Here is a 16,298-nt window from a genome sequence, read left to right on the forward strand (position 1 = left end):
CTCATAATTCTTCAGACTAGAAGTCTGATATTAAGGTGTCAACAGGGCCATGCTCTGTCTGACAGTGCAAAGGAGAATCTCCTCCATGCCTCTCTCCTAGCATCTGGTGATTTGCTGGCTATCTTTGGCGTTCCTTGACTTCTGCCTTCATTTTCACATGATGTTCTCCCTGTGTGTGCATCTGGGTCCAAATTTTCCCCTCTCATAATGACACCAGTCATATTGGAATAGGAGCTACTCCAGTATAACCTCATCAAAATCTAATTATATCTGCAATGACTTTTTCCAAATAAGATCACATTCTGAGGTACTGGGGTTTAGGACTTCAACACAAGAATTTGGGAGTGGCACAATGTGATCCATAACAGTAGAGTTCAAGAGAAATGGCAAATATGAAAGCACCCTAAAAACTTAAACATAATATATGAATACTGCTGGGAGAAGTAGGGGAGAGCCTTCTTTCATTTTTCTGACATTTGCACAAAGGCAGATATTTTCACCACTATCCCTACACAGTGAATTCTTGTTTTTCTCTCTCTACAGGGTCCTCTCCTCCAGGGTGGAAGATGAATCCTTCATAAAAGGCAATAAAAATTGTATATAAGAAAAGAAAATTTGGAATATAAGATTAGATAAGAAAGTAAGTACTTGTATATAAAGTGCAAAAGAAAATTGAAGCTACACAGTAAGTTCACCTCCTGAATGATAACTTTTATAGTCACTCTATTTGGGGACACTTACTGTGTGCCAGACACCATGCTACGCATTGTGTGTTATTTTCTCCTCATAACAACTGAACGAGCAAATATTATTATGCCCACTTTTAAAATAAAATGATGGCACTGAGGCTCAGACACTTTAACATCAGAAGTCGCCGGCTCAGAGGCATGGGGGCTGGCAGCAAAGTCTAGGTGCCCTAGCTTGAAACACATGTTCTTAACCACTCTGCCCTGAGGAGGGTTTAGAGTGGGTGGGTGGAAGTGGAAGTGAGGGAGAGAAAGAGAGAGACAAGGGGACAAGGGGACAGGTATGAAAGACATTATAAAAGAGGAATGGAGAAGACTGGGAAAAGGCTAGATTTGAGAGGGAAGCAGGAGTCAGCAGGGTTCTCTCTGAGCTTCTGGGATTGTGTGACTGGAGACAATGATAACTTTGACAGCAGGAAGTGCAGAGAGGGAGCATGCAGGGACTAGAGGAAAGGACAGGGGGAGCTCAGACATGCCCAGCTTGGGCCTCTTCTTCTCAGGAGCAATAGCCAGAGAGACCACGGTGCCAGCAATCCAGAAACCCACCAGCACAGATGCAGAGGAAAAGTCAAGTGTTGCAACAGACACAGGAGAAGTTGGAAGGAAATGAGAAACATCAGGTTTAAATTTTCCCAGTTCTAACTTTTTAGAACTTTTTCTTATAGGAAGCCACTTCAATCGTGTTTACTGATGGTTGTTGAGAGGGTAGGGTATGAATTATATTTGTTCACCACTGCCCTGTTCAAATTTAATCTTTTGAGATTAAATTTCTCCCCCTACTTTTTTTCTTCAAGAAAAGGCGAAGCAACTTAAATTACAAAGTATCCAAGAAAAATAAACGTCTATTGCTTATTTATTTCCATTAATGTCTGCCTTATTCACCAAGAATCAAGGGGACTTAGCATTTTTCTTTGTCTTTTTAGTGGTTTGTTATAGGATATTAGGTGCTTAATGTAATTTGTTTCTTATTTTTCTAGTTGCAAAAAAAATCTTTGACCATAAGAGGATCTTGTGAATTTATGAATATGAGGCCAAGTGAGCAGTTTTAACATTAAAGTTTTATGGAATAAATATTTATGTAAATCCACACACATACATCTTAAATTTGTATGTGGGGAAAAAAGATAGTATTAGATGATCTCTCACAATGTAAATTCTATGATTCACTACCTAATGAATCATGTACTTAGAAATGCTGAGAACATTTTGACACCTTAACACCTTATAATGTCTCATCTCTTCTATCCTCACAAACACTCCTGCCTTCTGCTGTCAGTTGCTACACACCCACAGAATGAAAACTTTCTACATTATCTGTCTTTTATATGTCTCTGCTCCCTTATAGTAGCTTGATAACTAAGACTGGTTAGTCTCACCTGTTCTTGTTCTTTCTTTTTGTTTTAATTGGTGTACTGCAGTAGTGTGAAATAGTCACCTTTAAGGAGATTGTTGCTTGTTCTTTGTTGATTACCATTCTCTACTAAACCATGAGCGGGTAATGGGTTGTTTCAGCTTTAAGGCAAAGTGCCTATATAGGAGAGGAACAGAAATTAATCAGCCTCAGTGTATTCCAGCAGTGGATCTTAAAGTGATCTCTAGACCAGCAGCATCAGCATCACTTGGGAAACTTTTTAGAAATGCAGATTCTTAAGACCCACCCTAGATCCACCGCATCAGCAACTAGGAGGAAAGGAGGGATTAAGCCCAGCAGTCTTCATTCTAAAAAGCTCTCTGGATAATTCTGATATACACTGGAGTTTGTGAACCAGTATATTAGAGTAACAATTTGCTCAACATAGAATGGAAGACTGTTCGTGACAGAACAAAGTTAATATTCCCTGATGTACATCAGAAGGGACTGGGATTCATCAGAAGACCTTTTGCTATTTGACTGTTTGTCTGTTTGTTTTAGGAGAAATAGTATCCTCCCTCTGCCATGAGCTGAGTAGAAAGAGGGCAAATTAGAGTCAGCATGATAAGGTAATATTAACATGTGCACATAGCAATGAAATCCACATCCTTGGTCTCTTTAGGTAGCAGTCTACAAGCATATGTTGTACAAAATAATTGTCACATCTCTGTAGAAGAGGTGAATAAACTTTTTCTCAAATAGTAAGTATTTTAGGCTTTGGGGGGCTTTGGTCTCTGTCACAACTGCTCAATTCTGTCACAGTAATGCAACAACAGCCCTAAACAATATGTAAAGGAGCATGGCTAGAGTTTCAATAAAACTTACCTTAGAAAAACAATGGTGGGTTGGATTTGGTCCATGGGCCATAGTTTGCCAACTTGTTTTATAATGCTTCCATTTTTAAAAATTAAAATAAATGATGTAACCATTTCCCAGTTGATTGTTTAGTCATTAATCTGATATTTAATTGCTGGTCCACTAACAATCCATTAACTAATTGCAGTCATTAAAAGCAACCCCCCAAAATCCAATGTCCCTATTCCACTTTGCTGGTGGTTGATCTGTAAACAATCAACTAAAGCATAGTGTTGAGCAAACTCAACTTGATGCCTGATTTTCCACCTAATGCCCAATGGGAGCAAATGTTCTGCCTTCTTAGACATAATTTTAAATAGTTTGGGTTTACCATTTTTACTACATCACAGGGCATACCAAAATATAAATTAATTTACCTCTATAGCTGTGGATCCTACAACAAGCATTTAGCTGCTGTCCTAATGTACACCTCTTATCCAAAGGCTGCCTCTGCAGAGTAGGTTATAGATACTCTGTCTCATCAAAATTATTGATAAGACTTCGTTAACAGGGTTTTTTTTAAACTTTGACTGAAAAAGATAAAGATAACATCACATTGCTGTTAGAGCAAGTCATGACATGCAAGTAAATTTAATATATGCTATCAGTGTCTTTCCTAAATAGCAGGTTAGTGAGCCTGGGTAGAGAAAAAGAAGGACCCAAGATGGTGCTTTAATTCTTAGTTGTGTGAATGCATCCCAGGAACACAAGTAATTGGGCTCATTTCATAAATTGAAAAAGAATAGAAAACCCTAGACATCTTTCCAAGTACAAAAAGAAAACATGTTGGGTTATTTTGAAATTTCCCACCCTTCACTCTGGTCCCAAATGAAGACATATGCCAGAGCAACAGCTTGAACTTATTCTGAATTTTGAGTTAGACTCATGCTAACTTTCCTTATATTGTTATTCTTTCAGTATTATCTATATTATCCTCCTGTCCATTTATAATTAGTAATCAACTGAATTTTTGCAGAATACGATGCTTAATGAAGAGCCGAGTTTGGGGCTGTTGATGTTTCCACCAACTTGATAAACATCTTGTCACTATGTGCCGAGTGGAAAATGGGAACTGCAGAGATAACGGCCTATTGTTGTGTTTTAGAATGATTTCTTTTTTTTAATCATTATTAGTTTTCATTATTATTATTACTTAGGAAATTATCCCAAAGTATTAAGCATGATACCTAATCTATAAATGCATGCTTCCCTCCCCATATAACAATTTCATAGTACATGTGTCCCTCAAAAAATATCACCCAAATGCTAATTAACAAAAGGTTTGTAATAACATGACAAAATTTGTTATAATGATATATGGGAAGGAAAGAGGTGCAAAATACATAATCTATGAGCATGACTGTAGAATGATTTCTAATAAGCCATATTTCCAAAAAGTATTAGTGAAATGAGGAATGAAGATGGGATCAAAAGGATGTGTGCTTAGGTATATGCATCCTCAGGTGCTAAAGGACACCTCTTGTCCACCTTCCCCTGCTTTTTCTAAGAAGGATGTAATATGGTCTATTTTTATTTCTTCAAAGAAATAAATAGATAAATATATCTATTATTATCTAAATTATCTAAATAAATAGATAAATATATCTAAATAGATAAATATATCTATATATCTATAAATATATCTATATAAATATCTATATAAATATATCAGATTCTTCAGTTTCAAGAATCACATTCTGTGGCCAGATGCTTTCCAGTGGTTATTGGTTTTATCATAAGACATACTACAGCGACATCACCCAGATTCTGTTCATACTCACTCATTCATCAAGTTTATGCCACAGCATTCTACTGCAATATCCTGCCACATGGCTTTCTCTCAGCCCATGTATGGCACAGGCTGGAAGTGTCAGGGACTTAAATCACCCAGGAACAGCTCTCAATCAGGGATGCCTGAAGTTGAAGGGTAAATATCCTAGCTTCTTCACATTTCAGGTACAATAAATCTTGGTGTGTTTTACATCTAATTCCACAGAGGTTGAGCCCCAGTTGTTCACAGCAATAGCCCGCTTGATAACGCTTCTTCTTCACTTTTCTGTCTTGTTTTCTGCTCCCCTACTGATGCCTTCTGAGATCACTTCCTAAATAAACTACTCACACTCAAATGTGGGGAAACCCAAATCACACACTTAAGATATATTTTACATATTGCTACGAACATTCAGTAAATTCAAATTTGACTTTCTTCTCTTCTTGCTGTTTTCTTAGGGAGGTAAACTGAGAAGATGGGGATTAAATCCCCCAAAATGGACTCACTAGAGGGCTCTCAAGTCTCTATCCCTGGATATGTCACAAGTTGAGATAGATGCTCTGCTGCCTGGAATTGTTGTGGTGAAAATGATCTGAATCTCTGGGAAAAGACTCAGGTTTCCAATTTATACAGGCTAGCTGGGTTTGGCAAATCATAACACTGAGACCAGTCTGTTAGTCATAATTGATTTGAATCTTTCTTACCCTCTGCTTATTGAATTCTGTGGTCTGAAGATAAAGAGATAAAGCTCTCAATGTTAAAATTACTGAACTCCACTCATGGTTGTCAAAACCAGAGTTAGGATATTTATTCCGAAGCATATTGAGTTCATAATATGTGTCAGAGCCTTGTTTGACCTTTACAATGACCTATAGATTTAGCAAGATTATAAACTCCATTTTATGGATAAGGAAACTGAGGTCAGAGAAGTTAAGTAACTTGCCTAAAATAACAGCCAGTAGAGCCATGTTTGCAAGCCAGAATCCTCTCAGTCTAGTACTCAAACTTTACCCACTAAGCTGTTCTGCCTCTGCAGAGGCTCCTTCCTTAGCTATCAGTACACCTGGCAGTGATATGTGATATGAGAATATTCTTTCACAGGCCAGAACCACGACACAGGGAGACCAACTTTGCACCCAGAACAAAGAAACACAGGTTTTAGGGCCAGCAAGTTGTGTGACAGACAAATTATTCTATTCCCATAGGTCTTATTCCTTCTATTAAAATGAAGATGTTGGATTCAATACTTCTAGGGTCCCTTGCAGTTATGAAATTGTACTGCTTTGTCTTGGAAAAAGTTGGAAAGATATTTTTCTTTTCAAACTGCTATAATTTTATTAATGTATCCTAGTTTTCCATAGCTACAGATTCAGAAACCCAACCTGAGATGTAGCACTGAATTAAAGAGTTAAGGAGTATGTTTGTTGGTTTGAAAATGCTAAGATGACTATAGATTAGTAAGAAAATTTTAGGTATAGAAGGCAATTTAAACAGGCATTCAGATGGAAAAGGAAATTATCCTAAGTACCCCCAATAAGAGATAATTCTACACTTTATTAAACTACTCTACATCCATCACACTGTACCACCTACTTCAGTTTTAATCTTATTGGAGAAGAGATGACAATGTTGATACAGAATTCAAGTCTCATCACCAACCATTTATATTGTGTATTCCATCTCTTTTCACAAGTGTCAAAGGGAACAAACAATACCACCAAATGCTAGCAACTTCTCATCCTTAACCCTTCAGATAGCAGGAAACGCTATCACTAATAAAAATAATAAGTGTATTGTTTAAATCACACAACCCTTACATGGAAACGTCTGTTCTCTCATAACTTGGATGTTTAAGGTTGGATTATGGAAGCTCAAAGTGTTCATTAACATTACAAGCACAGGGCTGTGGCAGTAGGCCTGGTGCATAATCACATGGATAAACTCCTTTCACTTATAGGATCAGGAGAACTCACGTTTTCATCTTCACATAACAATACAGACTTGCGTTTCATTTTATAATCACAGTATGATGACCGTCTCTGAATACAGAAGAATCATAAGGTGTAGAACGTCAGTATTTCCTGGGTCTTGGGCTCATTATACCTCTGAGGGCATACCAGAATGAAACGGCTTGGTGGACCAAACATTACAACATTTTAGGAACAGGTTGAAGTAAGACAAATAACTTCAAAAATTCAGTTGAGAAACAAAGCTCTATAAGACCAACATCAGCAAATTAGCTGATGATAAAGCAATATTGCCATTCCACCAAAGAAGCCTCTTTTTAGAACCTTCTACCAGCCACATTCTGGGGTCTTTTGACTTCCTTAACAATTCTTTGGATTGCCTTCCCTGTGCTCTCATCAGAGGTATCCTTGATACCTAAAGCATTCCAGCCTATCTTCAAATACTAAACAAGTCATGCAGCCTTGCCCAGCAGAAAGACTACCGAACTTCAGTTCACTGGCTGGTAGGTAGATCCCTCCCTTCCTTCTCATTTAAATATGTTTTGTCCCCCAATTAACCAATTTCTAAAACACTTTGCAGATTAAACAAAATACCTTTTAGTAGTTGACTTTCAGGCCTGATTGGCATAGGTTACAATAAACAATGAACCAACAGCAAATATTTTTAATGAAAAGCCAAGGACATTTTTATGCAGATTGATTAGAAATTAGGCTATATTAATATTTACCATTAAATGAATGTTAGTTTTTTAGATTAGGTGATAGTACAGAAGCTGGAGAAATCAGATCAGAGCAAGAGGGTTTGAAGGGAAAGTTGGAGAGGAAAAGGGGTGAGGACAGGAATCAGAAGCTGAAGAGGAGAGTAGCTCTAAGGAGGCTCTATTGGACTCCTTTCTTTTCCCTACCAGCTGAGAAGGGAGCCATCGTAGGTAACTGCACAGGTTGGTATTTATCAAGATAAACCAAAGTATTAAAGCAGGAAGTAATTTAATCTTTCTAGGCTCCTATTTGACTATTTGATATGGAGGTGACATTTCAAGGTGATACACATAATTTTTTGTGAGGTTCTTTGAGGATGTAAAAATGACAAAGTTAGTAGAATTTAATTATTTTAGTTTATGTCAGAGACTTTTTAATACATAGAGAATATACATGTCTCCAAAAGGATAATTTTAAAAACAAAGTTATGTGTAATGAATTTAATTTTATGAAAGAAAATTAACAGGTGTATTCCCATAAAAAAACAGTATCTCCAAAGCATATTAAAATCTCTGCTATAAGGAAATTTATCAGCTCACCTCCAAAGAACACAGCCTATATTCAGTGTGCTTTTCCTAAAGGCCTTTCCAAAAGGCCTTCATTAAGAAACGGAGAGCCCAGCACATCCTGCTCAGGAGGGACACATCATGAGATGCAGAGACTAGGATCTACATCAGACAAGGATGCAAATTATTCTCTTGATCATGCTAGTTATGAGTTATTTCTAATTCCTTAGTAAATAGATATCAAAATACATGGTTGGTAGATAGATAATAGAAACATAGATAGATGATAGATACATAGATACATATACGTGTACAGATATTGTGCAATATATAGATCCTTAGTATTTTGTTGAGGTCAGTAAAATATATATAGTGTGTGGTATCATTGTGTTGTCTTTAAAGTCTCAGTCTAAAGAACCTCCTCCCGGTAATGAATTAGACAGTGCCTGGGAATGTTTAGAACCTTACCTATTATGATTAATTCTGGTGCCCCAAATGAATAAAAGCAGATAAGCGTATCTCTTACAGAGCTCTGTCTTGACAAGGCTACTTTCTGAGTGGGTCGACTGCAGATTACACATTGTTAATGACCACCACATTCTAGAGTATGAGTCACTTTAAATGGTTCCACCATTAATCAATCTCTGACGAAGTGTTTATGCGGCATAGTATTCACTGTTGGTGCTTAGGAGAAGCTCCTGGTAATATTCTGTCTCCTCCACATTCTATCTTCTTCATCCACCTCCTCCCCCACCTTTGTCATGGCTCACTCTTGAACGCTTGCCAATTAATTTCCGTCTATTCAGACCTAGAATAAGCCAAAGTAAATAAATTCCAGGAGTGAGCCTCCCACGTCTAAAAATTATTTAGTCTTTCTTATTGTGGTATCAGACTGCAGAATTCATCCTGTGTACACACTCACGTGCTTTTCTGGAAATATTACTCACTAGGTGTATTTTCCCATCAGAATATCTGTGGTGTGTTTTTTTTTTTCAACTGCATTAGCTAATATTTTGCCAAATGAATTTCAACTTATTATTTTCTGCCTGGGACACTTATGTATGTCTGGGGCTCAAGCTACTTGCTGGTCTAGCTGCAGATTTTGTTTTAGGACTAGGACACTGTTTTTCTGCAGCCCACTAATAAGTCATTAAATGAAACCATCTTGCTCGCTGCAACCTGACCAACCTCAGGCCATTAAACACACCCATTGTCTTCTTTATATCCTGTTGTTTGGAATAATTCTCCTTTTCACATACTTAGATTTGGATTTTGTTTAAAAAATCCTGATAGAAATCCAAAGACTGAACAAAGACCTCACCCAGGACAAAATGATAGCAGAGGGAGGTTGGTGTTTTGGCCCCACCATCGCTCTCAGTGCCCTTTCTGCATCCTGGCCTGTGATACCCTGGTCCGTATAGCATGGAGAAGAGCCATCTAACTGACTCTAATTTACTATAAGGACAGTGGCTCTTTCCTAGGGGTGATTTCGCCCCTTAGGGGCATTTGACAATGGCTGGAGACGTTTTTGATTGTCACAGCTTGGGGTAGAGGGCAGTGCTACTGTCACCTAGTGAATAGAGATCAGGGCTGTTTGAAACACCCCACAATCTCAGGATGCACAGGACAGCCCCCACTACAAAGAACTATGCTATTTAAAGGTATTAGTGATGTTACCTGTTACTCTTTTTAGAGTTTCTTCATCTTTTAAAAGCCACCACAGTGAGAAGCCTGCTCACCGCAACAAAGAGTAACCCCTGCTCGCCACAACTAGAGAAAGCCCACGCGCAGCAACGAAGACCCAACGCAGCTAAAAATAAATAAATTAAATTAAATTAATGTATTTTTTTAAAAAGGGACCAGGAGAGAAACATACTTAACCTTATAATCTTTTCACTTGCAATTTCAGATGTAAAATGGGACACAAGACCCATCAGCTTTCAGAGATTCGAACACATCCAGAGGCTTCTGACACATACCCTCTCTCTCTCTCTCTCTCCCTTCCTCCCTGTCTCTCTCTCTCATACACACACACACACACACACACACACACACACACACCAGTGCTTCAATGTCTTCAGAGGATAGAAACATGGAACAGAGCCTAATACTGGCACTTAAAACTCTCTTGTTCTCCTCTATAATCTCCTCCCAGTCTAGAAAGGAACTATCATCTCCTCTCACCTTGGTGGGAACGTTTTCTCCTAAATCAAGGGATTCTTCAGACTTTGTGGTTCATACTGTAAATTATGTGTCCTATATCTCTGTATCAGCCTATAGCTTTTAATGCTTTAAAGAAGTTTTTGAAATGATACATTTATAAATAGGTAGATAAATATAGTTTTCTCTTGTAACTGTTTAGCTTTTGAAATTGATGTCAGGGCTTTCAAAACTGTTGATTCTGCTGTAGGTTATAGAAGACAATATAAGAATTCAGAAATAAGAATTTCAATTTTAGTTTTTTCTGTGTCATTCCCATCCTGATGGTCTTGGCTATAGGAAAACTTCACCACCATTAAATGGTGGGAAGAATATAAAAAGAAAGAGAATTTACTCTAAACTTTCTCTTCCAATTTTTCCATAACCCACCACAAAAAATGTTTATTCTCATCTAAATTTTTCCTGTCTAAGCAGGGGTAGAGGGGGTTTATGACTCTTTAGAATCTGTTTCTTTAGAATATCATGCCGTTCACTGAGCTCTTGTATCAGGGTCTGGATACTGGATGAAATGTTCATCTCCCTCCACCAAGGGTCCCACTGCTCCCTCCTCAGTGCTTCCCACCACCCCCTTGTCCTGTAGGGGCCAGCATCAGGAGCACTGGAAGCCTCCTTGTGTGTAAGTGTGACTCTGCAGGGCCTTTACTGACATGCAGTGAACAGGTCACTGCTCAGATCTTGGCCTTGACCTATGAGGAGAGCAGGCACCAGCCAAGCCTGACCTGACCCAAAACCTGGGCTCCATCCTCTGCTCTTCCGCTGACTTCCAAAGAACTCTGGCCCCCATGAGCTTCTGCTCAGCCTATTCTCTTTATGATAAAATTACTGCCAAAGTTCTATTCTTCTATCAAAAGAAAACCAGAAAGAAGGGCATACTACAGCTTTAAACCCTGGCTTTTTTAATTAACTTTTTAAAAATTAATTTTTATTGGAGTATAGTTGATTTACAAGGTTGTGTTAGTTTCTGCAGTACAGAAAAGTGAATCACTTATACATATACATATATCTAAATTCTTAATTGTCGTCATGGAAATGTTCTCCCTCAAGATCTGTCTCTTTTGCATTTTGAGTTAATATCATTGGAATCAGTCATTCCTTTTAAAGAAAGGCTTCAAGTCTTTTCCAACTTCACAGTCCAAGGCAGAAGCCTAATTTTTTCACGACACTGAGCCCTTCCCCCACTTTTTGTACATCTGTTGATTATTTCTGGGGAATTTAAACCATTCTTCAGTATATTTTCAAGCTAAATATTATTTAGTCCACTCTTATAAAGTCAAAATCTGGCTTATCTAGCATTCACCGTATCTCCCAGGGTCAAAGTCCTGACCTCCAGATGACTTGCTCCAGTTCTCATGTAAGGTTTGTAATAGTTCATGGTACACAAGAATTTTTGAAATTCTGGGCTGATGCCCCAAAATAAATAGGTGTGATATTGCAAAAATAGATGTAATCTTTTCCTATAACTAAACTATTTCCAGCACAGAATTCTCAGTCCCTCCTTATGGGTCCTAAATCATGAGAAAGGGAGGAGCCTAGCTGAGAATAAAAAGTCTTTTGATGCTAAATGATATTAAATCATACTTTAGTGATTTTTTATTCTAAATGATATGTTATTTTCTATCCCTTCATGTTCTTTTCCCACAATTCCTTTTTCCCACTACTTAATTATCAGTGATAGCTTTTTTCATTGCACTGTTACAAAAGGAGAGTGAACACATCTTAAAACCAAGGGATAGACTGAATTTCTGAATAAACTTTTGTTGAACACATGGTATGCAAGCAAAAGTAAGAGCCACATGTTGTGGGAAGAAAAGAGATTTTTGTTTGATATGTTTGGCTAGAGATTTTGTTTTCTGAAATTCCAAATATTTGATTTCTCTAAGTAAGAAGAAGGCTAAAAGCTAGATTTTAGAGTTTCAAAAATAAACAACAAAATTGAAGTGTTTACAAAATGATAATGTTAGCCATTCTCCCATCTAAAAGAAAAGGTCAATTAGAAAGTAGGAAGAGGGGAATTGGAAGAGATATGGCTGAGATTTCAATCTTAGATATAGTACCCCTGAGAAATAAGGCAGGAGGATGAAATTTTTAGTTGTTCTAAATTGTTGTAGTTCTAGACTTGAAGAAACAGATGCCAAGATGGGATTAGACATGAAAGAAATTTATTGGGTAAAACACTGGTGAGAGAAAGTGGGGAGGAAGCCAGGCGAGTTGTCAGACTGTGATAAGGTTCTATGAAGGAAGGAGAGAAAGGACGGAAGGAGAGAGGTTGCAGACTATAGTACATTTCTTAGAAGGTTTTGGAAAAGCCTACAGGAAGTCTTTGAGCCAAAGTCGCCAATCAGATGAATGCCGTTGCCTTCCAGGTAGTTTCCTGACCTTCATATCCTGGCCATGCTCCTCAGTGACTGGGAGCAGTCCCTGGGAAGTGTGGCCTCACTCAACAACAGTGATGCATTTATGAGCATAACAGGTAGAGTTGTGGGTAAATATATACTCTCCAATGTCAGATATCTGAGAGGCACATTTTCCTGAACACCACAGAAACCCTCATGGTGTAAGGGTAAATCTTACAGCAGAGAGTAATTGTGCCTAGCTTCTGTTGACTGAAATAAATGCACAACCTAACAGTTGAGCATTATGTTTTATTTGGTAGACAAACTGAGGACTTAAGCCTGGGAGACAGCCTATCAGATGGCTCTGAGGGATTACTCTGAGGAGGTAAAAGGGAGAAACCAGGACAAATAGGAATTTTTGCAACAAACAACAGGTAGTCAGAACATCAGAAGATTACTGTTAAAGATAAACCAGATATCTCAAGTTAATGAATTTAGCACTTATCTGTGTATGGGAAGATGCAAGAGTCTGGGCTCATTGAAATCATTCTTTTGATATGCTCCTTAACTATCTAGGGCCAGTATCCTGTTTTTTTTTTCTATTCTGAATCGCCTCAGCATGCACAGTTGGGGGGCGGCTGCAATGGATGACGGCTTGATGGCCAAAACATCCTTTATTTACTGATAATAGCAGGCAACATTTTTCACCCACACTTCTATCCTGAGAGAAGGCAAGCCTAGGAGTCAAGCTTCAAGTCCAATACAGCACCTGGATGGTCAAATATAAATAACAGAAAAAAAGATCTTGGCAGATTGACTCAATGTAGTAAGGTAGAGCAACCAAAAAGCTGGTTGGAAATGAGTTAGGGAACCCACAGGATTCTGGTGTCAGTAGGACACTAAATGACATTGTGACCCAAGACAATGGCAGTGACCATGGATATTATTCACCAATGCCAGTAACAGTGGCATTTCAGTCACAGTGTTTGAAAACCAGGTGGGACTAACCACATGTCAGCTGATATCAGAGCACATCACCCAATGTTCAGTTTGGAAGACAAGCTACACCACAGCAAAGGCCAGTGTGGACGGGAACACCTTAGTACTTGCCATGGGAGGCACTCAGTGAGTGGTAAAGACCCCGGTAATTTAGGATGGAGTGCAGATACAGATGCCTGGAAGTGGAGAGTAGGAAAACAAAACCTATGTTCTCATCTGGCACAGAGCAGCATGTGTTTTTATTGATATCTCTAACTTTGGAACAAAATGAGTGTTATACAATTGTTGGATGAGAACATGATTACTTAATTTTGGGGTCATTATGAAAATTGGTGCCACATATATACTTACACCATCAGAATACTAAGATCAGCATGTTTATCTGATTTCTTTAATGAACAAACAAGGAATGAATTACAATATTTATTTGCTTTTCCACACTATGTATCTTTCTGGTAAGTTTGAAACTAATATATCTGAATTGTTTGTAAGTTGTTAACAGTAAGCAGAGCTGATTTCAAGAAAAAAAAAAAGATTCTAATAAGAGCAGACTCAAGTGTTTGCAGAAGAAGCTAAGTGTTAGCCCTATGGCAAAGTGCTAGATTTCATCAACTGGGGAATCATTTCAACACTTCAGGGACTTCTATAATAGCAGAAATGAGTGGGAGATGGGGAGACCAAGGTTCTCCCTCTGAGAAGTAAAACTGTGAGGAAGTCAAGACAGGATGGGGAGCTGCAGTTCATGAAACATGGGCCACGCCATTCTGGGGGTAAAAAACAGGAGGCGAAACAGAACTTTTCCCCTGGCTCTACCCTACCCACAATTCCAGGGCCTCCATGCCCCACTCAAAGCCCAATTCCTTCAGTAGAGATTGTGTCTTTCAAGATGAGCACTAGTTCCTGAGCTATCATATGGTGGCTTCACCCTCCTCCCTGCACCAAGGTGTCTTGTTGCTTTTTATTTCTGATAACAGTGAATGACCACCTCAGGACCGGCCTCCCTGCCTGAGTTCAGAAGAGGAGCAAATGCTTTCACTCAGGAGGTAAGGAAGCTACTGCTGCTCTATTTTGCCTCTGCTCTCATTTATATTATCAAAATTAATATTTCTGTTGATTCTTGAAGAGCTTTTTCCCTCAGCTCTATTGAGGTATAATTGACAAGTTAAATTTGTACATATTTAGGGTATACAATGTGATATTTTGATATATGTGTGTATTCAATATGATTTTTTTTTACCACAATCAAGCTGGTTAACACATCCGTCATCTCATGTAGTTACTTTTTTTTTTGAGAACAAGATCTACTCTTAGCAAATTTCATGTATATGATACAGTATTGTTAACTGTAGCCACCCTGCTGCACATTAGATCTCTAGAAATTATTCATCCTATATATCTGAAACTCCAAATGAAATAAAATCAGTATCTCAAAGAGACATCTGCACCCCCATGTTCATTGCAGCATTTTTCACAATACCCAAGATATGAAAACAACCTAAGTGTCTGTCAACAGATGAAGGGACGTCAAATATGTGATATATATAAAAATATATATGAATATTATTCAGCCTTAAAAAAGAAGGAAATCCTGTCATTTGCAACAAAAGAGATGGACTTCAAGGGCATTATGCCCAGTGAAATAAGCCAAACAGAGAAGGATAAATACTGCATCATCTCACTCATATGTGGCACCTAACAACGTTGAACTCTTAGAAGCATAGAGCAGAATGGGGGTCACTGGGGCTGAGTGGTGAGGGAAATAGGGAAGGGTTGGTCAAGGAAAAGAGTTTTAACAATCTGTCTCTGCTAAAGATGCCATTGCTCAGAGAGCTTGGGCAGAAGTCTTGAGCAGGTCCTGCTGTGATGATAGAAGTCTGTGCCTCAGAGAAGCTGTGTGCTGTGTGATCGTGTGATACTCACTAGAATGTGGGTCTTGGAATGGGGCTGCACTATATTACCTATTCTTGTAGAGACTTTCAGGAAACAGTGCTTCCATTTTCATTCTGAGTCCTTCCTCCCCAGCACTCAATACAGCCCCAGTGGCAGATACTGTGTTATGCTCAGTCATTCCTCCCTCAGACCTGTGACAAATTCCTCAAATCAGAGTGTGTCCCTATGTTCCTTTCCCTTGGGATGAATGCCCCACCGTCAGGAACCTCTGCTCTCAGGCCTCCTGCAAGGAACCCTCAACCAGGCCATGTGTTCCTAAGACCATGGGTAAACACGAGCTCCAGCTGGGACCCAAGCTCCAATTTTTTATCCTTTCATTCAAGACCATTTAGTGAGCTCCTTCCCCAATAGATACTAAACTGTGTGTAATATAAGAAGAAATGAGTGAAAGTCCTTGCCCTCAAGAAACCTACAATCTTAGCACACTGAGAAGCCCTGAATATAAATGAATTTTCTTGTAACGAGCAATAGAAGAGCAGAGAAACCAAAAATAATTTATCAGAGGCATTTGAGGAAGTTTATGGAAAATTTGACACTAGACTGAGCCTTGAAAGATAGATAGAGTTTGGACAAATATTATCATTGTTGATGTTGTCATAACTTTTCTAAGAAGGATCTGTCCATGTTTAACATGAAGAGAAAACTCATATGACTCAATGACAAATCAATAATACTTTTTAAATATTTGAAAATCTGTTAACATTGTAGAAGGAGTAGATTTACTCTTTGTAGCTCCAAGGAATAGAAGAGCATTACTGGGTGGGAGTTACAGAAGACAAAT

General features: G+C 38.4%; 1 protein-coding gene across 2 annotated transcripts in view; it reads left to right on the top strand.

The window, feature by feature from the left end:
- FBXO4 (F-box protein 4) overlaps positions 1-14,586 on the top strand; it is a 371,317-nt gene extending 356,731 nt beyond the window's left edge. The window contains exons 7-8 of one of the 2 annotated variants that reach the window (XM_081233546.1): positions 544-640; positions 14,542-14,586. In XM_081233546.1, the coding sequence (XP_081089672.1) occupies positions 544-604 (61 nt within the window). In that variant the 3' untranslated portion in view covers positions 605-640; positions 14,542-14,586. Of the gene's footprint in view, positions 1-543; positions 641-14,541 lie in introns of those variants that run through there. The other variant, XR_014015785.1, reaches the window with a different exon arrangement.
- Positions 14,587-16,298: the final 1,712 nt, after the last annotated feature.

Source organism: Mesoplodon bidens, assembly GCF_964165515.1.
Source record: "Mesoplodon bidens genome assembly, chromosome: 4".
In the NCBI taxonomy this organism is placed as follows: Eukaryota; Metazoa; Chordata; class Mammalia; order Artiodactyla; family Ziphiidae; genus Mesoplodon; species Mesoplodon bidens.